Source organism: Rhinatrema bivittatum, chromosome 4 (assembly GCF_901001135.1).
Source record: "Rhinatrema bivittatum chromosome 4, aRhiBiv1.1, whole genome shotgun sequence".
Lineage (NCBI taxonomy): Eukaryota > Metazoa > Chordata > Amphibia > Gymnophiona > Rhinatrematidae > Rhinatrema > Rhinatrema bivittatum.
Window position 1 is genome coordinate 208,985,405 of NC_042618.1, and position 22,619 is coordinate 209,008,023.

Genomic DNA, 22,619 nt, shown 5'->3' on the forward strand with positions numbered 1-22,619 from the left:
GATCGGCGCCATTTTGGAAAATGGCGCTGTCCGGGCCGGATGAGAGGGTGTACCCAGCCTCGACGCGGAATCAGTTTTAAGGTAAGGGGAGATGCGGAAGGTGGGGTGGGGCCCAGAACCTTTTTTTTAATTGGGGGGGACGGGACGACTGTATCACTTGGAGGGTGGGAGGAGGAGGGTCTAGATCATTGGGGGTCATCAGTATAACTTTGGGGGGCCGGAGCCTTTATTCTATTTGTGAGATTTGGGGGGTGCAGGGCCTGGACTCTCATTTCTTTTATTAGACTTGGGGGAGGGGAAAGTGGGCCAGGACACTTTATGTATTAAGCTCTGAGGGAACCCCAACTTGTACCTAAATTTGTTTTCTTTTTTGAACTTTTGGGGGTGTCAGGGCCACCTCGACTGGGGGCCCTGACACCTCCCTGTTTTGCCACTATTCTTTTTTCTGCCACATTAAATGTACAACATGAGCCTCGGGACCCGCATTAGGGTCCCAGGCCTCCTACCGCACATTTAATACATTTCAAATAGGTGTTGTTATTTTATCACAACTGACCACCTTCTTGGTTGATCACGATAAAATATTAACATCAAATTGACTAAGCATGAAGACCGTTGCCTTATTCATGCATGCAAATTGCATGCAATAAAGGTCATTGTAATAGGGAAAGGTATCTGGGCAGAGAAATATAAAATATCATGTATATCACTCAATATACATGATATAATGCACTTTAGAGCATCTCCCAGTTAGAAGCTTAAATTTAGGAGATCAGCTTTTTTTGAATATTGGCTCCTGCATTTTTAGTGGTTTATTTCATTATGTCATTTATTTTATTTCTGTTAAAGTATGTGGGAGAAGCACTGCATCATATTTATGATTCCAACATTGGGTTTTCCATCCAAGTTTTATGAAACGTGCAGGCAGGCATCAGCAGCAGAGGCCACAGTACCTCCAAGGCACCGCTAGAGAGACAAAACAGCATGAACAATGGCATGAATACCCCATGAAGGGGAAACAAAGCAACAGAGGTATCAGGAAAAACACCCATCTAAAGACTCTACATAAACTGCTTCTCAGTACTGGGTCCATTCCAACAAACTGGACCTATACCTAGTTCTGAAAATCAGTGCTAAGAGCTCTCCCCGCTTCACTCCCCCTGTAGCCACCCATTTTTTTTTAGGAACCTGTTGAAACTAGGATCCTAAATTTAGGCACTCGGCCCTAGTAAATTTTCAAAAGGGCCAATTTAGGAGCCTAACTCTAAAAGTTAGGAGGTTAAACCTTTTGAAAATTTGCCCCTTTCCCTAATGCAAATTTACCATGGATGCCAATTGCCACCACAGTAATGCACACACTTACACGCACACAGATGCACAACTGCTGGCTTTTTGTCCAAATATGCATGCACAGAGAGAGATACTACTTCATGCTCATATCCATTCTTAAGTGAATTAGGTTCCAGATATGACTGCAAGGCTGTGCTTGTCATGCGCACTTTGTCCAGACCAAATGAATCTGATCAGACTCTTTCCATCTCTTTTTAAAGTTAGTATAGTAGGCAATCAGCAAAGCAACATACTCCAGAACAATATTCCACAGGCACTTCGTCATGCACAGAATGAAACAATAGGCATGTCAGACTTTGCTAAATAACTGGTTTAGTAGGAGCTTGTCCATACAGGACTCACCAAGTTTGATGATCAACTGAAACTGTACAGCATGGAAATATACATTCAGGCAGAGCTATAAGTAGCCTATGGCCATAGGCACCATTGCCCTAAGAGTGCTAAAATGCTGTGCCACTCCATGGACCCAGAAATTGTCAGGATGAGGGGAAGGCAGGGGAGGAGAGAGAAACAACCGCCCCAGGCATCGCGCCTCTATGGACATCACGCTGATGCCATGACTCAGCTCTGATGTGGCCTGAGAGGCCAAAACCAAAATTATCTGCTGTCACCCCACCCTCCTGATCCAGCTCATGTGGGCTGAAGAATCTGTAGCTGCCTGCCATCAGAGCCAAAATTGTGAGTCAGTTCAGAGTCTAAGGTCCCATTTGAGCCATGTGGAACTTTCTGGAAATGTAAGATGCACCTCATAGTTCAAACTGCTTCTTAGACTGTGAATGATGTAGGGGGAAGGGAAAAGTGCTAGCTCTGCTATTCTTCCAGTTTAGGCTGGGCCATTGGGAGGGAAGGAGAGCAGGACCATGTGAAGGAGGGGTAGAGCAACACCGAGGGCAATAGGGGGTTAGAGTAGGGACTGGAGGTTGTGAGGGGGAGATGTAGTACCTAGGGTATTTGGGGGCAGAGCGGAGAGAAATTAGGAGAGGGAAGGAGATTTTGGACAAGCTTTGAATAGTGATTCTTGTTTCCTGTACTGTTTCCACTCCTATTGTTTGGTGCTTCTCTTCTGCCGTCATTGTGAGCCTGAGTGTTTATCTTCCTCTCCTTTTGTCAGTCATTGTATTAGGGTTTCATGAGCAGAGTGACAGTTGGCAAACAGCAGAAGACACGTGACAATCTGGGTGCATGGGCTTGGGCGTGCTAGCAATCCGATGCAGTAAGACATGCACTCAAAACGGGCACTCGTATTGAGTGCCCGTTGTCCTAAAGCGTGCACAACCACATCCCTTGGGCATCTGATGTGGTGCTTAAATGAGAGGGAAGTTGGGGCAGCAGAAAAAGGGGCATGCTAAGGGAGAACTGCACGCCTGTTTATTGCATCGGGTGCCCACCCACAAGCTCAATATGAGCATCTGTTTTGATCCGGCTTCTTTCTTATTTTGAAGGTTGCTGGTTTATTATATTAGGCACCCACTGCTAAGGGGGGTCTAAATAGTGTGGCCATAAGGAAAGTGGATCAAGTCAATATACGTGTATTTTTCTCCACCGCTAGCAGTAACTAAGAAGGTGGACACGCTTATTGCAACACAGAGGACCATATTTTTTAAATGTTTCTCATGAGCCCTTGTCTGCGAGTTAACTTTACTCCACCTCTGGTGCTGGAGTTAAATTCCTGGCGTTAAAAAATTGCGCATTAGGTCCTCAGCCTTCGGGCGCACTTTCCTGCATTGGGCGGTGATAGCTAATGTCTTAATCTACCTCGATTTTAAATGCGGTAGGCGCTAGTTGGGACGCGTTTGTTAGCCTGCACGTTATGGACACGCTGATCCCCTTATTGCATTGGATGCTGGTCTACCACGTCCAAAAGGCGCATCCAACCTCGAGTAAACCTTCGCACTGGGCTTGGGCGCACTTTATTGCGTCGGCCTCTAGGAGTATGAGTGCTAACAATTGACTTGGGAGGCTGAGTGGTGAGATGATGGGGAGGGAGGGCAATGAGCCCAAGGGGGAGAGAAGATGTTAGTGAGGAAGAGCAGTAGAACGGAGGTCATGCCAGAGAGGGAGGAGTACGTGGAGGAGCAGGCGAAACAGAAATAGCCAGGCCATGAAGGCAGAGAAAGGAGGGGAAAGCCCAGTGTTAAAAATCCTAATAAGCAGAGGGAGAAGGATAACCGGAGAGGCCAGGAGGGAGTTTAGGGGAATGGGAGGGGGCATATTTTGAAGCTATAAAAAAGTGAGAGATGCTTTTGAATTTTAGTAGCAGTTTTTTCATTCATGGAATCGTGTGTCCAGTGAGGCTGTGTGTGGCACGTCCTTGGATTTGTTAAAGGGAATCCTGCACTATTTTATGAACGGCTAAGGTATTAATGGACACAGTGAAACAAAACGTCACTGAACAAGTCCAAAGCAGAGATGCCCAGAGGGCTGAGCTAGAGGCCAAAAGCCCTTTCTCAGTCTAATACACAGCGTGGCAGTCTTGATCTTTGTGCGCATGATGAGGGCACTTCTGCAGGTAAATAGTATTTAGCCACACAAACGACATTTTGGAGAATTGCATGGCCATTACATGGGTACTTTTTATGTGTACAGGTGAGAAGTGTTCCAGTAGTGGAGTCTGGACAGCGCCGGGACTTTTTGGTTTGAAAACGTTTGCACATAAATTCTCATGGCAAAATAATGCGCATCTAATAGCAGGGGGTATTTGCATCCCTGTAGTTTTGCTGAGATAATTTTCAAAGCAGACTTGTATTCAGAAGTCCGCTTTGAAAATTAGTGCGAATTATATGCATCTTTGCTGGCTAGCTTATGCACAATGTTACAAAATTACCCCCAAAATATTTAAATATAAAAGAAAATCGATTTGAAAATTACATATAGACAAAAAATAGATATAGTTTTAAAAAGTGGTATCAGAATCTTGTCTGTGCCAAAGTTAGAATCTGCTGTCTTGTGCCTTGCGATGGGCCTTAGAATCGTAAAGAGCACAAAGAATCATATCATTTGCCACCTTGTTTTAAACCCACTTTCATTAATAAGTAAACATATTTAGCTTTTTGGTACAAGTTATCTTCATAGTGAACACTGCAAAAAACAGCAGGAAGTTATTAATCCATAATCCCTGCGCCGCAATGTTTCGACAGTTTACCGTCTGCAAAAGCAAAAACAGCAGCATGACCAAAACTCCTACCCAAAACTAAAGATGATAACATCTACCACGCCACCCTTACCACCTATCTTAAGAGCGCTACATCTTATAAGCGCTTCAGCATGGTGGAATGGTGCATTGTATCTTCTTTACTTCTGGGTAGGATTTTTGCAGCTACCCCTGATGCAGACAGTAAACTGTCGAAACATCGTTGCGTTGGGGACGTATGAATTATGGATTAATAGCTTCCTGCTGTTTTGTTGGGGGGTTTCTTTTTGCAGCATTTGCTATGAAGATAAGTAAACATGTTTATTTTTTGTTACAAGCCATTTTTGAAAGTGAGTTTAAAATAAAGTAGTAAATAATTTTTGATTCTTTGTGCTCTCTATCATTCTGTCTAAAGCCCATTGCGAGGCACAAAACTGTAGATTCTAACCTTAGCACAGACAAGACTCAGTCTACATATAGGGGCAGATTTTCAAAGGGTTACACGCGTAACCCTGAAAACCTGGCCCTGTGTGCGCCGAGCCTATTTTGCATAGGCTCGGTGGCGTGCGCAAGCCCCGGGACACGCATATGTCCTGGAGCTTCGAAAAAGGGGCGGGAAGGGGGCGGGGCTGTGGGCATGGCGGAGGCAGGCATAACTGCTGAAACAAAGGTAGGGGGGATTTAATTAGGGCTAGGGGGTAGGTTAGATAGGGGAAGGGAGGGGAAGGTGGGGGGGAACCGAAAAAAAAGTTCCCTCTGAGGCCGCTCCGATTTCGGCCTTGTAGGGAATGGGGAAAGCCATTGGGGCTCCCCTAGGGCTCGGCACGCACAAGGTGCCCAAGTGTGCACCCCCTTGCACGCGCTGACCCCGGATTTTATAACAGGCGCCCGGCAGCGTGCGCATGTTATAAAATCGGGTGTACATTTGTGTGCGCCAGGTAGCGCACACAAATGTACCCTGTGCGTGTAAAATTAAAAATCTGCCCCATAATTTTTAAAAGTTGATTTCCTTCTCTTTGTATTTAAATATTTTGGGAGTTGCATATGATTTCATGCTCTCTTGTTTTTGTGTTATAGACAGAATTATCCCCATCTTAGCAATATTAGTTGGTCATGGGTTACACCAGTGGCCATTTTCCCAGTTCTTTCCCATTCGCTGCTATTGCTGAGATGACCAGGAAGAAGCAGCCATGCCCTGACTGTGGGATAATCACTGAATATTTACACATTAAACTGAAATGCATTCAAGTGATGCTGAGGAGATATGTTTCCAGTTCTCCACACTCAGGGAGCATGTTTTTCTTTATTCTGTGTTTCGCAGTGAAGAATTCTGTGAAATATTTCGAGCTAAAGAGAAAACAACAGGAAAACTTTATACCTGCAAGAAGTTCCAGAAGAAAGATGGAAGGAAAGTTCGAAAAGCGGCAAAGAATGAAATTATCATTCTAAAAATGTGAGTTTCTCCTATGTTGTGGGGTCACTGGGGGCTGTCTCTGTGGCTCAGGTTATCTGGGTTCGAGTTCCCAGCTCAGGTCTTCTGCTCCCAGGGAATTTTCAGCCCCGAGGGGAGGTGAGGAGAGAGTGAATGCCATTGAACAATAGCAACATTTAGTGGATGGATTTCAGGCTGACAGTATGATTGCAGGTTTCTGGAAGGAGTCCTGATGGATGGCCTGTGGTTGAGAACTGCCACTCCAGTGACTGGACTAAGCAAGCTGGGGAGAGATAGAAAATAGGCAAAACATTCTCAGGTAGCTGCAAATGAAGGCTCGTCGTAGTGCCAGATCCCAGCTCTATTTCCAACTGAACTGGAGAAGAGGAAACAGCTGAGTCAAAGAATTATATGAAGCCATCTTCCCTGTGCCCACTCCAGTGAGGGGGACCCACTTCACGCTGGGGCCTGCTGACACCGGACACATTCACTGCCACCCCAGGGTTTGATCCGAATGGGGGGGTGGGGGGGGGGACAGAGAAATGTATTCCTTAGGAACAGGACTTTCACTCACTCCCAAGAAACACTCTTCAGACAGGAAGTGGTGTTCTAATACAAATAAAACTTTACTTTGAGTTCAGCTTCTTCGTTGGCAGTGATCTAACATAAAACACACTCTTTAGGAGTTGAATCCATGTTCTCAGATTGCAGATGTACAAGTGCACTTTTAGAATCCCCTGTGTATATTGTCTGAATCCTGGTTCTTATGGAATGGCTGTAAGGGCTTCTCATCTCTTGAAGGACACCCCTTTGTACCTGGTTTCCTATGCTCTGAATTATTCTGACCTCCTTATGCCTCCCTGCTGTACTGGATGGGCACACTCCTCCTTTCTTCTCCTTTTAATTGATACTGGATGGGATAACTCTCCTTTTCAACAGTGCTTGAGTGGCACCGGGTCATGCTGGCTGAATAGCCAAAGGTTCACTGTCTCTTTATAGACAAACCTTCTGAAGCACAAAAATCTTCTGGTCTCCAAAAATTGGACTCTCCCAACAAGAAACGAGCATCCCTAAGAGTAAAGGTCATCATCCAGAGATTTTTTTAAAATTAATTTAGCACATTTAATGTTTTGCTCTTTCTGAGGCATGCTCAATGCAGATAATATAATAGTCAAAACACAAATGCAATATACAATCCATTCTTATAAATCAAATGCATAAAAAAAACAATATACAGATGGAAAACCTTTATTCCTTACCAAGTTCAAGATCTTAGGACACTGAGTCCAGGAGGTACAAGGTGGCAGTATCTTACTCCTTGGTGTGGCAGTCAAAAACAAAAACCAAGGAGAAACAGCTCCATAGCCACTTCCTTTGGGTCAGCAGCTTTTCTCAAAGCAACACCACAGATTTAACAATCAGAGACCAAGAAAATGTGGCAGAAAGATTCGGAAACAGTCCCAGTTGCATTGAGTGCCACTAGCTTGATTAAAAAGTATTTCCAAGCCCATCTAGACATGTTGCCTGTGCATATAACATCTTATGCACTTCAGAAGGAAGCTCTCTTTGGCAAAATGCAAGTATTAAGAAGGGCATTAGCAGTGAATCTGAGAGACTGAGATCATACTCAACATACCCTGGCTTACAAGTGAGCTTCACTCCTGTCAAGGTATTCACAAAATTAACCCATTTGGTGATCTTCCTGCAAGCCTATGCAACAGAGAGAGAGAGAAAGACTGCTCCATCTTTGGTGTCCAACTCCAATCTCACTCTATACTCTCTGGTTCTGCAAACCCCTACAAATCACTAAATGATTTAATGGAATGATTCAGTCACATATAGGTGCTCACAATTTTACTATAGTATTTTACAGCATATGTGTTTCGCATATGCACACATTATAAAATACACACGTTTGCTACACAACATGCGTGCATATGTAGGCCTATGCGCAAACACATACTATGCATTGAAACTGTGCATTTCAATGCATTGAATGTGCGGACTTTACCTAGCTATTTTTTTTTTTTTATGTTTATTAGTTTCAACCATTTTAAACATTTACACACGAAAGTAAATGAGGACTTACTCATGTAACTCAGCCAATTTTATCACATGTGCGTCAATGAAATTACCAGTTTTACCAATTAGTCCACTAGTTCGCCTGGTCCTTCACCAGGCCATTGAGACCCTCATGGTTCTTCAGCCTGTACTCCCCCTAGTTTACCCAGACCTGCTCCCTCAGTCAGTACTACAAAATAAACATATTTGTTATTACTTACCTCAGATAATTAGCAGGTATAAAAATACGCAAGTTGGGAAAGGTACGCGCATACATGTGTTTTAAAATATCAACTTATGTGCTCATGTGTTGGCCCCACACCAGAATGCCCCTAGACCGCCCCTTTTTTACACGCTTATATTTGCACGCAAAAGTGAATATAAACACGTACTTGAGGCTTTTATACAATATGGAATGCATGCGTAGCGGCTACTTACGCATGTGTATGCTAATTTTTGCACATGTAATACTTTGAAAATTCACCTTTTAGTGTTTAGGTACTGTGGCTCTTTTTAATGATACAGTACAGAATTTTAATGATAAATTACCTAATAAAAGTCTGCAATTTCATATTTCATTCTGTTAGACTTTTCCCCATACTATCTATGAATTTGTTGTTCTAATCTCACTAGGAAAGGTGGGGATACAAATTTATTGGCACGATGGGGCAAAATCAAAGTTGGATCAGCCCATCAGGGCTGACCTGGGTTACTGTTGCATGCTTAGTTACTGATAAAATTTGAAAGGGTGTGAGATAATATAAGGACACATCTCAGGAGAAGACAGTAAGATAGAGTAAAGATCACCCACCAGGTAAGGAAGGGAGTGAAATAAGTACACATCCTTGTAACTCTTTACTGTGCCTATGAGAAGAAACTATCTCAAACTTCTTGTTCTTTTCCTGCAGGGTGAAACACCCCAATATTCTGCAGCTGGTGGATGTTTATGAGACTCGGAAGGAATACTTTATCTTCATGGAAATGTAAGTGACTTCTTCCTTTAGCCTGTCTCCAGCCATTGAACTTTCCTACTCTTTTTCACACAGAAGCTATGAACAGTAAATGAACACGGCACATACGGCATGCAGTAACATAGAAATGACTGCAGAAGGCAAAAAATGGCCCATCCGGTCTACTCAGTTGAGGTTTGTCCACGTTGAGTAGATGTACATACAGATTCCCATATGCAACCCAACACTAGGTCCCTCTTCCTCGTATCTTCCACCTGACCTCACTTTGACGGTAACTTTCAAACCGGCACACGGGCACGTTCGTTGGGCCGCACCTAGGGAGGTGGCCATTTTAAAACACGTGCGCATATATAGTTTGACCGTGCACACAATTTTTTAAGTGGGCGTACGCCTGTGAGTGCAAATGCCGCTTCTATCGCATAAGTGGGGGGATTTTAAAACACGCGTGCTGACACCTGTGCCCGTTTCCCCAGCTTGTTCCCAGTTTGCCCAGCAGCCTTTTGCCAGTTTGAATTTTAGTAGTATCTGACAAGGTTCACAGAGAAAAATTAATTATAATATCCTATCCTTTGAGGATATAATGTCCTCAGGATGTCACTGATGTCTAGCACTATGGCAAAGCATTGGCTTCCAATCAATAGGATCACTTATTTCTCCCTAGAGTTATCTGAAACTACGAGACTCCAAAAATCTGAGGGATTTTTTTTCTCTCCTATATCTGGTACCAGTTCTGGCCTGATCTGTTTATTCAGGGTCAGAACTGGGTCTGTGCGCAGCAGGGATCCCTGTGACTCCAAGAGAAACATTTATGTGTGAAGTAGAAGTGACTCAGAACTCTTCTGTGGCTGCATGCAAGGATTATTTACTTGGGAATCTGGGATAGAAAACAATAAACATTATATATAAACTTACATGGTTCTGTACAGGTGATTGTTCTGGTATGTAACCAGAACAGGCAGGGAGAAAAATGGAGACCTGATTCATCAGTGCAGCTCCATCTCAGTTTGTACCAGTGGCAATACCTGATTGTTCCATGACTTCACTTCGACACATGTTGGTGGTGATGCTCACGGGAACCATCTGCTTAGGGATCATTGGAGTTGTGACATTCAATGAGGTTACCTTGTTGAAGTGCACACTCCTAGTTACTGTCACTTTGTTTGTCCTAGGGAGTAGGATTCTGTTTCCTCAGTCTCATTCACTGTATACCAACAGCATGCCCTCTGTGGCTCTGTTCTCCGTGTTGAAGCGCTTTCTATTTGGGGTATTTACGTAGCTATTGTAGCCAATTGCCCTCAGGCGATTTATGCAAGGTTTTATGTTGTGCTACTATTCATGAAGTGCCACCTCATTTATCCTTGATGGCAGCAGGTTCTCCAGATAGTTTGCAATTATCTGTGCCTCTCCCATAGAACTTGTCAGGAAGGTTGGCATGCTCCTTGTTGAATCCATCAGTGTGTGGCTTTTCTTTTTGACAATATTTTTTTGATTGGAAGCATTGGGCACTGTGGCCTTATGCTCGATCCTTTATTGCTTGAGGTATGCTTGAATTGCTCTGTCCACATACTCTCTCCCATTGTCCATATGAAAGGGTCCAGATCTATGTTGGAACTTGTTGCTTGTTGGTGCCATGTATTCTTTGAATTTCTTCAGTGTTTCACTATTTTGTGTCAGTAGGTAGGTCTTTGTATTCCTGGAGTAATAATCAATGAAGATCAGGAAGTATATGTTTGCAGAAGGTGGTCACTATTTGAATTGGTCCACACAGATCACTGTGGATTAGCTCCAGTGGCTGACTTGCTTTGCTATGGCCTGCCTCTGGCAGTGGTGCATGTGTCACTTTGCCAGACAGTGCACACATGTCAGTGTCTCTGTGTATGGGGATATCTTTAAATCCACCATCATCTGTTTATTCAGCAAGTCATTTATTGCATCTGGGCTTCTGTGCCCCAAGTGCCTGTGTCATTCATGTATGCAGTTATGATGTGGGGGTTGGGTATCTGCTTCAATTATGGCTTTATAATGATGGTATATAAAACCTGATAAATAAAATAAATTATGTCCTCATTTGTGCAAATGAGTTGGAACAAGGGATTGCTGCCTATACAATTATTCCCTTCATAATTGTGGATGTATTTTTGCAAAAGAGGACAGTGAAACCTTTATTTGTCAGGTATTTCCATTGACATTAGGCTGCCCTTCAGATCTGGTACAAGCAGCACATTTTTCATGAAGTAAATTCTGTGCTTGTATTCAGCTATGGTGATACATTCTACCCATTCCTGACTCTTTCCCACTGCAGGAATGGATTTCCTCTCTGCCACGAAAGCTGTATCTTTCACACTGTAGTCTATATCTGTGAAAAGTATTACCACCTTTCAATGCCTTGTTGATCTGGAATCAATGTACCAATCTCTTATATCACTTCCCTCAGGGAGTTTAAAACTGCAGCTCCAAAGCAATTTAGCATTTCTCTGTCTGCTTGTGCTAAGTTGCTTTTATTGTCTGAGCTGATTGCTTTCAAGTTTCCAGGCTGGGCAGTTCCTCCTTAAGTGTCCCATCTCTTGACAGTGATTACATTGGTTGGGCTGCTACTGCTTCCCCCATCCCCATATAGCTCTCTGCCTCTCCTGGGCTATGCATGCCCATAGGCTTTAACTCCTGGTGTGTTATGAGATTTTGCTTTTCTGAGCTGCACTTTCCCTGTAGTAAGGGCAGTTTGAAAATCATTTTTGTCTTTCTATCCCTCCCCCTTGTAGGCCTGCCTCATGGTGCATGTGATGCTTGTTTTTGTCTCCTTTAGTTTTTCATTTTTGCGAACAAACTCATCTATGAGCCTGTCTTTCACATAGTCCAGTGTTAATTTGCATTCTGGTGTAGACTCTAGTGCATTTATAAGCATAACATAAATGTCTGGCAAACCACACAATAATATTGCAATCACATGTCCATCTTTCAAATCTTTTCCCATTCAATTCAATTCAATTTCTCTGTGATTTCTAGCATGGTATTAATATGTTGTATTATTTCTTGGGATTCTTTTGGCTTTAAACTGTATAATTTGTAAAGCAGAAACAATTTTCAGTTTAAATTTAAATGCTGTATGTAATCTTTTCAAGCTTTACCACATTTTTCTCACAGTGGCACCACTACGGATACGTATTACTTGATTATCTTAAATAAGAAGACAAATAATACTTTGCTTTGATTTCTTTCTAGTCCCAAAGTTCTGCATTTTCAGTAGGTGTGGCCTTGCATATCACATCCCATAATTTATCTTTATTCAGCAGCATTTCCATCTTAAACTTCCATATATGATAATTAATTGTATTTAATTTAGTGATAGCAGCTTTGGGATTTGTGCTGGATGCCATGCTGTCTGAGTTAATTGCTCTCTTTTGTTGTATTCACTGTTTGTGGTCACAGTAGGGTGCCTGCTTTTTCAGGTCCTTTGTTGCCTCTGAGCACTGGTTTAACTCTGTTGCCTGCTTGTTTCTCCCTGGATCAGCACTGCTTGGATTCAGAACTTCTCTCTCTGGGTCCATAGCATTCGCTGGGCCCAAAACCTGAGGGAATGTTTCTCTCCTTTATTTGGTACTGCTTCTCTGTGTAGCAGGGATCCTTTTCTTCCAAGAGAAATATTTACTGTGAATTAGAAATGGCTCAGAACTCTTCTGTAGTTGCATGCAAGGATTTTTTTACTTGGGGAAACTGGAATAGAAGACCCTAAACATTTTATATACAGTTACATGGTTCTGTACATGTGATTATGCTGGTACTTAACCAGCATAATAGGAAGAAAGATAGAGACCCAACTCACTAGAACAAGTTACATTCTATCTAGAAGCACTTGTGGACCCACTCCTTCCACATAGAGTGTTAGGTGACATGGCTGGGGAGGGTGTTAACTCCTTGCTGTTTGTGCTATCAGTCTTCCAACCCAATCTCTCTCTCTCCCCTGCTGCAACCCCCATGGAATTTCCAAGGAAAAAGAAGAAGTCTGAGTTGGTCATTGTTTCCATAGGTATCTAGGCATAAACATTTGGTTCCCCACTGTTGTTGAGCATTTCTTGTTTCAAATTTAAGGAAAAATGTTACAGGAACCTTTTTCATGTCCTGATTGCAACCAAAAATTAAACCTTAACTGGGCAAAGGGAGAAAATTTAAATTAATAAATACTCCTAAGTCATGGACTTATATTAAGCCAATACTCAGGTCCCCTTCAACGTCTTATTGCTATAGAAAAAGAGAAATGTGATGGAAGAAAAGACCATATGGCCTATCTAGTCTGCCCATCCACACTAGCTATTCATCTCTACAATCCCTACCACTCCTTCAAGATTCCCTGTGCTTGTCCCATGCTTTCTTGAATTCAGATACTGTCCTTATCTCCGCCACTGACACTGGAAGGCTTCCATGCATCCATTACTCTCTGTACATTATATGGGATGCGCCAATGTATTGGCAGACAATGCAGAGTTTTAAGAATAGGGGAATTGTGTTCCCAGACAGGAGTACTTGTGAGTAAGCAGGCAGCTGAATTTTGGATGATTTGGAGAGGCTGCAGCGTTTGTTGTTTTTTTAGTAAACTTGAGTGTAAAGCATTGCAATAATCAATACTGGGAAGAATTAAATCCTGAAGGACTGTCTAAAACTTTGTTGGTTCCAACAGAGGTTTCAGATGAGCAGCATTTTTAGTTTTAAAAAAGGAGTTCTTAATAGCAGCCTTAATCTGAGACACCATAGATAGTTTGGGATCAATGATTACACGGACAGTTTGAGACAGTGAGATAGTGTTACCATCAAACTGAAACGAAGAAGCCATCCTCTGGACCAACTCTATCCAGTTAATATGATTTTGAAGGTGGGTGAGCGAGTCTTGGCATGGGCCAGACTATGACTGGGTCCAAAAGTCTATACAAAGACCAGGCTTGTGGCTGAATCCAGGCGAGGACAAGACTGATGGCTTGAGGCAAGGCTGATGACTTGAGGCAAGGCTGGATGGCTTGAAACAAGACTGTGGACAGAAGCGGAGCTGAAGACTGCAGCGGAGCCACAGGTGAAGACTGCAGCAAAGCTGAAGACTGAGAAGACAGAACCAGGTAGATGCTAAAGTCAGGAATCAGGCTGGAGCCGAAGGCAGAAACCAAGCTGAAGGGCTTGAGGAAGACAAGACTGGAACCAGTAGGAGCAGGAACCAGGAGACCTTCTTGCTGAGGCAACAAATCCAAGTCCAGGCAGACTAAATAGTCTTGAACATGTGACATCATCTCTGGGGCAGTTACCTGACTCTCCTGCTAATGTGCACTGAATCGTGCACACTGATGTACATGAATACCCTAAGCATTTCATCACTGAGTCCTAGAGCATCACTGAGTCCTTAGAGCATCCAATGGAGACTCCCTGTCGCAGGATGAAATGGCAGTCAAGAAATGGCAGACATTCACCATCGTATAGCGACCTCGCACAAAACCAATTTGACACGGTCCAACATATCTGGCAGAATTAGGGCCAGTCTGTCAGCTAGTGTTTTAGTTAGCAATTTCTGGTCAAATTTTTTTTTTTTTCATTCTTTATTTATCAACTTTTCAATTTTACAAATCAAACAAAACGTTTGTAGCAGAAATGTCAGGTCTTACATGAAAACTTTCAATATTTAAACATGAAATATAAACTTAATATATTCTTTATCTGTAGATACATAATAGTAAATTTAAATCCAATAGACTTTTGCCTGATATTTTTCTGTCAATTATTCAAGATATTTCAAAAAAGAGGCAGATTCTTGGGAGTTATTTTCTAAGTAAAAATCAGAAACTTTAAAGAAAACTAAATAGCTAGCGGTAGCAATACCTGGTATCTATGATATGTTACAATACTGGGGTAGATGTGGTGGGTTTTTTTGAATCTATAAACAGCTTCAGTTGATCTGGGGAAAAAAAAATATAGCATTCGTCTCTCTTTTTTACAAGACATTTACATGGGAAACGTAGCATAAACATATAGCCCAGATCAGTCACTTCTTGTCGAAATGCAAGAAATTTCTTGCGTCTCAACTGGGTAACTAAAGCCAAATCGGGAAAAAATTTTATGGAAATATCCAGGAATTTCACAGGAAATTTTCTAAAATAAACTTTCATGATTTTATTAACATCATAGGTAGACAATAGAGAGACCAAAAGCGTACCCTTATCTAACACTACCATATCTGAATTTTCAAGAAAATTAGTCAAGTTGGCTTGCAACTGTTCATTTGGCTCTCTATTTGAATTCTTGGATCTAGGCAAGAAATCGCATGTATTAATTCCTGGCATTTCCTCTTCTATAAATCCTAAGCTTTCCCGAAGAAATCTTTTTAGAGTCACAAAGGGAATTTCCCCTATGACTCTAGGAAAGTTCAATATTCGTATATTCATATTCTTTGCGTTATTCTCCAGCTGTTCTAGACGTCGAGCTAACGTCTCTCTGTCTTTAGCAACCACTGCTTTAAACTCCTGAGTCTTCTTATCCTTTTTTTCCAGATCCGAAACTCTGTCCATTATATTTCCTACTTTCTTTTGAGTCTCATCCAACTCCTGTTGTTGTTTGAAGGTGGTCTGATCTAATTTTAAGTTTAAAGTCCTTACTTCAGATGATAACCCAGCCATCATATCCCACAGATTGTCAAGGGTCACGACAGATGGACGGGGGGGGGGGGGTCCCACAAACTGAATAATCCCAGTAACCCTGTCAGTACCTGCTGCAGTCTGAGCGCCCGGCTCCTCGATGTTCCCCTGGGCTGAGCAACTCGCGCTCATTATCTCCTCACCAGGCTCCACGAATACCGCAGCAGTACTCCGGGTTTGTTGGTCTTCAGGGCATTCAGCATTTTGCGTCTCCCCTGTTGTTCCTCCTTCTGCTTCATGATCTTGCTGAGACGTGATGTTCTGATGAACGGGATAAAGACTCTGATATAGACGTCTTTCATTTGCCCCTGAAGAAGCTTAAGGGTGAAACACTGGCCATGTTGGGCTATTATATGTTAAAGCAAAATTAATTAAGAGTCTACCTTTGATTGATGGAGGACTATTTTTAAGAAAAAGAAAAAATTCAACAAAAAATATTTTTCAAAAATAAAAAGTAAGAAGGTGAATGATTGAGAAGACCAGTTGGTGCCTGGTTAAAGTCACTCAACGTCAGGCTTGCTGACACCTTCTATAGCTATCATTAAGAAATTTGATTTTGTCCCACCTTGATTTTTGACAATATAAACTTGAGTCCCATATCAGCTTTTATCAAATGTGCCAAGTGCTTCCCTGTCTTGTTGGCTGGTGATACAATTTAAATTGTAAATTTAATTGTAAGAAGTTCATAAGCAAAACTGTGAAGGATGGATTTTACAAATTACATATTTAAAAAAAAAAATTAAGCCTTTATTACATAGGAATGATTTTAGGACTGTTCTTCAGGCCCTGTTATTTTCAAAGCTAGACTACTGTAATGCCCTATTATTGGGCCTTCCTGTCTCTACAATCTGTCTTTTGCAGCTTTTGCAAAATGCAGCCGCTCGCCTCCTAGTGGGAGGCAAGAAGCACGATCATATTACTCCAATTTTGAAAGAACTCCACTGGCTCCCAATCTTTTATAGAATCCAGTTCAAATTTGGAATGCTCTACCAGCTGATTTAAGGCTTGAATCCAAGCCAAAAAACTTTAAAAAAAACTTAAGACATGGCTTTTGAGCACGCCTTCGCAAATTGAAGTCAATCCCTTCTCCCTTACCTTCCTTTCCAGCTAAGCTATCGGCTTTGCTTATTTAGGCCTGGATTTTCTAAGGTTGCAGACCTTATAAAATCCGGCAGTAATGGGGGGGGGGGGGGGGGGGGGCGAGGCAGGGGGCGGGCCTGCGAAAGCCGGCAGCCATCGCACCACTGTGGTGCGCTGGCTGCTGGCTTTTGCACCGAATAACAACACCATAAAAGGTGTAGTTATTCGGTGTGATGGTGTGATGGCACCAGCTTTAAAGATGGCGCCGGCCATCCAGTGCTCCTACCATGTGACAGGGGCCGGCCAATGGCATGGATACCCTGTCATATGGTAAGGGCAAAGGGCCATCGGCGCCATCTTTATGAGTGGCAGCCGACGGCCCGAGAACGGGAGATCGCTCCCGGGACCACCACTAGACCACCAGGTAATTTTAAAATGTTTTGGGGGGTCGGGAGGGTGGGGGAAGCTAAGGGGTCATTTTTAAAGGGTCGGGTGGGTTGTTTTTTTTATCGGGCCATCGGCGCCATTTTTGAGTGGCAGCCAAAATGGCGCCGATGGCCCAAGAGCGGGAGATTGGTCCCCGCGCCCCCACTGGACCACCAGGTACTCGTAAAAAGTTTTTTGGGGGGGAGTTCGGAAGGTTGGGGGAAGGTAAGGGGTCAATTTTAAAGGGTCGGGCCTCACTAATAAAAAATTAACGATGTGAATCGGAACCGATTCCGATTCACATCACCACCGATCAGATTTTTTTCTCCCTCTAGCCGAACCCGATCGTTAAGACGATCGGGCACACGATTCACATCCCTAGTGTTTAACGCCATTTGAGCAGTGATGTAGGCCTCTCTGTTAAGTGCCGTGTTATTGATGAGTAAATGTTTCTTACATTGGGCTAACTTGTCTCCTAGTACTAGTATCTGTTTGTCCAATGACCTTCTCCTTCAAGCTAAGAAAGAAATAGTCTCCCCATAAGACAGCTTTCTGTGTACCAAGAATTAATTGGTGAATCTTGGGTTTATAAAGGTTTGGATAAGTTTCTAGAGGTTAAATCCATAAACTGCTATTATGGTAATTAGTAAGCAATAGTAGCTTGTGATCTATCTAATGTCTGGGTACTTGCCAGGTACTTGTGACTTGGATTGGCCACTGCTGGAAACAGGATACTGGGCTTGATGGACCCTTGGTCTTTCCTAGTATGGCATTTCTTATGTTCTTAAAATGTTTCCCATTATGCGCTTCATACTTGCCCAGCATTTCTTTCAAAAAATTGAAAAGAAATATCTGTGTATAAATAGTAAGGGAATTTCCACCTTAAGTTGGTTATCCTAACAATCCCCCCCTCGGAGCCACTCAGCATAAGCCAAATAGGCACCTGATCAGAGATTGTGATGTGCCCTATACCTGCATCCTCTACCTGCGCGAGACTAGATTGTGAGAGTAAAAAATAGTCCAACTGAGAATATGTAGCATGTGCTCTGGACAAATGAGTAAAATCTTTCTCTAAAGGGTGAAAGGGTCTACAAGTTGTAATTCAGAAAGGGAAAAAAAGGCATACCTTTCCTAGGACCCATTTTCATACTTTTAAGAGTATGTTATTTATCTAATTCTGGATCAGCAATGAGATTAAAATCTCTTCCTACCAATACCACTCCTTCCATCATAGGTAACAACTGCTGAATGATCCGACAAAAGAAAGTGTGATCATATACATTTGGAGCATAAAGATTACAGAGTGCAGCCCATTTCCCTCCTACATCTCCGATGAGGATAATATAGCGTCCTTGGGGATCCTTCAATTCCTGAACAATCTGCAATGAAACACTTTTTAATGTATTAATATGGCAACCCCCGCAGATTTAGTTGTACCAGAAGCATAATGCTGCTGCCCAACCCACTCTCTCTTAAGCTTCAAATGCTCGGAGTCACTTAAATGGGTCTCTTGAAGAAACACTATGTCATCACCTTTAATGCTGAAAAGATCTTTTTCCTCTTTATTGGCGTGTGTATTCCAGGATACAAATTTTACAGAATTTTTAACCAGGGCTAATCCTAAGACTGATGTGTAGTGAAATAAAGAGAAATCACTGTTTAGGGTGCCCACCCCCCTCACCTAGGGTGTCCCCCCCAATGGTGCACTACCCTGTTATAACCACCCCTTAATAAAACCATTCCACACTATTAACTGGTACTCAATTAACCCTATACACCCCCCCCCCCCCCACCAAACTCCCCATCAACCCTATAATCCAACCCTAAAAAATGCAAGGTCACTTTGTTTTCCTAAACCAAACCATCTTGCTATCATCCATCCCTAAGACCCCTCTTCAAAGAACTGCAAATAAGAGCATAGATATTATCAGCACTTAGAGCTGAGACATAACGGACCTCGCTTCATAAAATTAACTACCAAAAATAACATTGTCCTTGAGAAATCCTCAATGAGAAAACTCTGTGTTTCCAGTACAGAGCTTAATACCTCCAAAAGGTTTCCAGTACACAATGGAGTCCAACTGGGCTGTTCAAGGCTCTGAGTGTCCAAACCGGAAATCATCTGGGCTGAGAAAAAGGAACATCCCCTCCTCCAGTTCCACAAAACAGCAATACTCTAAAGTCACTGCAAAATGTTCAACTGAAGAACCCCCCTGCCCCCCCCCCCCAAAAGAAAGAGTCCTTACCTTGCATGGGACTTTTTCTTGGCTTTTTCCAAGCTTTCTGCCAAGCGTGCTGCTTCTGCCATGAATTGACACCAACAAACTCTCTCTGTGAGCTGTACTCGAAGTTTAGCCGGATACAGCAGAGCAAATTTCAAGCCCAGCATGTGAAGACGTGTGCACATCGGGGAGACTTCTCGCCTGAGAGCAGAAAGCTTCGAAGAGTAATTCTGGAAAACCAGAATGTTTCTGTTCTCAAAGTAAGTTTCCTGCCCGGACACAAGGTTTGCAAGATATCAGCTTTATAGGCTGAGTCTAAAACTCTTGCAATCACCACCCGTGGCTTCTCTGATTACTCTCATCGGGCCCCCAACCAGTGCGCTCTCTCGATGTGTATCGGCCCCCATGCTTCATCAAGATTCAATTTGCTTACCAGCCAGGATTCTAAAAAAGCAACAAGGCCGGCTTCTGCCAAAGATTCGGGGAGGTTGACAAACCTGAGATTGTTTCGCCGAGAGCGATTTTCTAATTCCTCAAGTCGATCTTCGTGCTGCTTAAGCAGCATTTTTATGCCCGTTGTTTCAGCTCTTATAGCTGTGATTGCATCTTGATTAGCAGAAACCCATTGTTCGATCTCCTCGAAACGAGTCTCATAGGTAACCATGCACTCTTGCATCTCGTCTAATTTAGCAGACAATTTTTGAAACTCTGGTTCTAGGGCCCCAACTACTGCTGCTTTTAGTTCAGCAATCGCATTTCTATTCTGTAAGGGAACCTCAGGCAACTGGCATGCCTCTGCTGTCTTGCTGTTGCTAGGCCATGGTTTCTCTTTTTCTTTGTCCCATCTCATCAGCTGGGCCGACATTCTCAGAACCCGCGTCCTAGTGATACAGAACAATCTGCATCCCCGCCAGTCAGAAAAGTATGTTAAAAGAGGTCGATGGAGCCGGATGAAGCAAAAGTTGGTACGGAGCAAGAGACTTCACATCTCACTCTGTTTACAGCATCATGTGACCTCTTTAGAGCCTTTTTAAAGGATTTCACACTTGTCAAAGACTGCAAATGATCAGAAAGAGAATTCCAGAGCAATAGGCCTGCAACAGAAAAAGCCCTGTCTCTAGTACAGTCAAGAAATGTCGATCGTATAGATGGAACTTCCAGCAGATGTTTATTAGCTGAGCATAGATTCCGCGAAGGTTTATAAATATGCAAAATAGTATTGGCCCAGGAAGCCCTATTACTGTGCAATAATTTATGAATGATTGTCGCTGGCTTATACTGTACACATAATTTAACAGGAAGCCAATGCAATGAAGAGGGAATTGGTATAATGTAGTCATGCATTTTTCTAGCAGTCAGAATTCTGGCTGCAACATTCTGGACTATTTGTAATGCATGTACGGTGTTATTTGGTAGACCTATGTAGAGCACATTGCAGTAGACCAGTCCAGTTAACACTAGTGATTTCAAGACTGTTCTAAAATCTTGGGACTTGAGGTGCCTCAATAAATGTGACTTATGGACCTCACCACTGATCTTATATGGGGATGAAAAGATAACAAAGAGTTAATAGTTATCCTTATAGTACATGCTGTCTGAATATTAGGTGTATAATGGCCATCAAATTGAAAAACTGTTGGACAATTTGATGATGGGGTAATCATGTGGGTTACCCCAGTGTTTTCTTGGAAGTCCACTGTGTATATCCTTTTGAAGGAATGACCTTCAGAATTGGGAACAATATTCTAGTTGACTTCTTACTAATGACCTGTACAGGGGCAGTATCTTCTCCTTTTTCCTGTTGGTTATGTATCTCCCTAGATACTCCCAGTATCTCTCTGGCTATTGCCTTATCACATTGTTTCTCTGCCTTAAGATTATCAGACACTATCTCTCCTTGTTAGTGAATATCCAATTCTCACCCCATTATCTATCGCTCCTTTGGATTTCTGCAGCCCAAATGCATAACTCTGCATTTTTTTTGGGGGGGGGGGGGGTTGATTCCTAACCGCCAGCCTTTAGACTACACCTCAATCTTTCTTAGACCTCTTCTAATTTGTACTCCTCTCTCAGGTGTCTGCTATGTTGCAGGTCTTAGTGTCATCCATATTTTATAAATGTGGGATTTACGAGGGGTAAGAGGATGGCTGAGGATGGGATGGTATTTCTTATAGGGGTTATGACTGGATGTATTTTATAGGTATCATTTGAATTGATTTTATATGCTGTAAATCACCACGAGCTATGTGGAGAAGTGATGATATAAAAATGCAAAGAAATGAAAAAGGAAAACCTTTCCTCCTTCTCTCAGTGTTGGAATCCATGTGAAAGCACGATGCCTTGTCTTCCCTGCTATTTCTTACTGTACCTGCCATTTTGCTAGCCCATCCTTAGCTTACCAGATTTTTGTGGCACGCTGCTCTTAGTTATTTCTGGAATGTGAATTGTGTAGTGCTAGAAACGAAAACTAATTTCTCATGAAACAGATGGTCTTCTGCACGAACCCTTTAATAATGCATTTCATTGCGGATAACATTTTGCAGCTCTTTTCATTCAGAGATGGTTTATTATTTGATCTTAATAATCTGAAGGTCAGATCACAATCCAAGCTTTTGATCTTGATTCGTGTTTCCTATTTTTTGTATAAAAAAGAAAATTGCATGGCAACAAAGAGCAAAGTCCCTTCTTTCGGAGGGGAGTGTGTGTAGCTGGGTATCCCTCAGGGGATCTTTTCAGAATCCCTGGCTGAATGCAAATCCAGCTTTAAGTGCAGATGTGGATTCCAAGTCACTGATTTGGTGTTTTGGCACAGTCTAGTGTAAGAGACTAGTAATAATCAAATGGCAGAAATACTGTTATATTATTGAACAAAAATGTAAACATCAGGTTCCAGCTCTCAGACATTAAAATCCCTAATCCAACTTTTGGCAGAGCAAGGCCTTTTTAAGTAACTTTGTCTGGGCCCCTAACTTATTACATGCATTATAAGTATACATTACAGCATACACATCCTACTCATTTCATAAATACCACATCATACATGTCGCATGACATCCATCCATCATGCTTCTTCTGTTACTTCGTCATATATCTGGCTGTCCACCTATACACTGGATCTGATTGGCTGAGCATATTGTGATGTTCAGCAATATAATTGGGAAGTTAGCGAGTGCCAAAGCTTCCTGGGTATTTTTAGCCAAATATTCAGTGGAATTTATCTTCTGCTGAATATATTCAGCTAACGTTGCCTGGATAACATTATCCAGATAGCCATGCTGCTCA

General features: G+C 42.5%; 1 protein-coding gene across 1 annotated transcript in view; it reads left to right on the plus strand.

Moving 5' to 3' along the window:
* CAMKV (CaM kinase like vesicle associated) overlaps nucleotides 1–22,619 on the plus strand; it is a 239,817-nt gene that overhangs the window by 123,842 nt on the left and 93,356 nt on the right. The window contains exons 3-4 of the mRNA XM_029599639.1: nucleotides 5,802–5,933; nucleotides 8,882–8,956. Of these exons, the coding sequence (XP_029455499.1) occupies nucleotides 5,802–5,933; nucleotides 8,882–8,956 (207 nt within the window). The remainder of the gene's footprint in view (nucleotides 1–5,801; nucleotides 5,934–8,881; nucleotides 8,957–22,619) is intronic.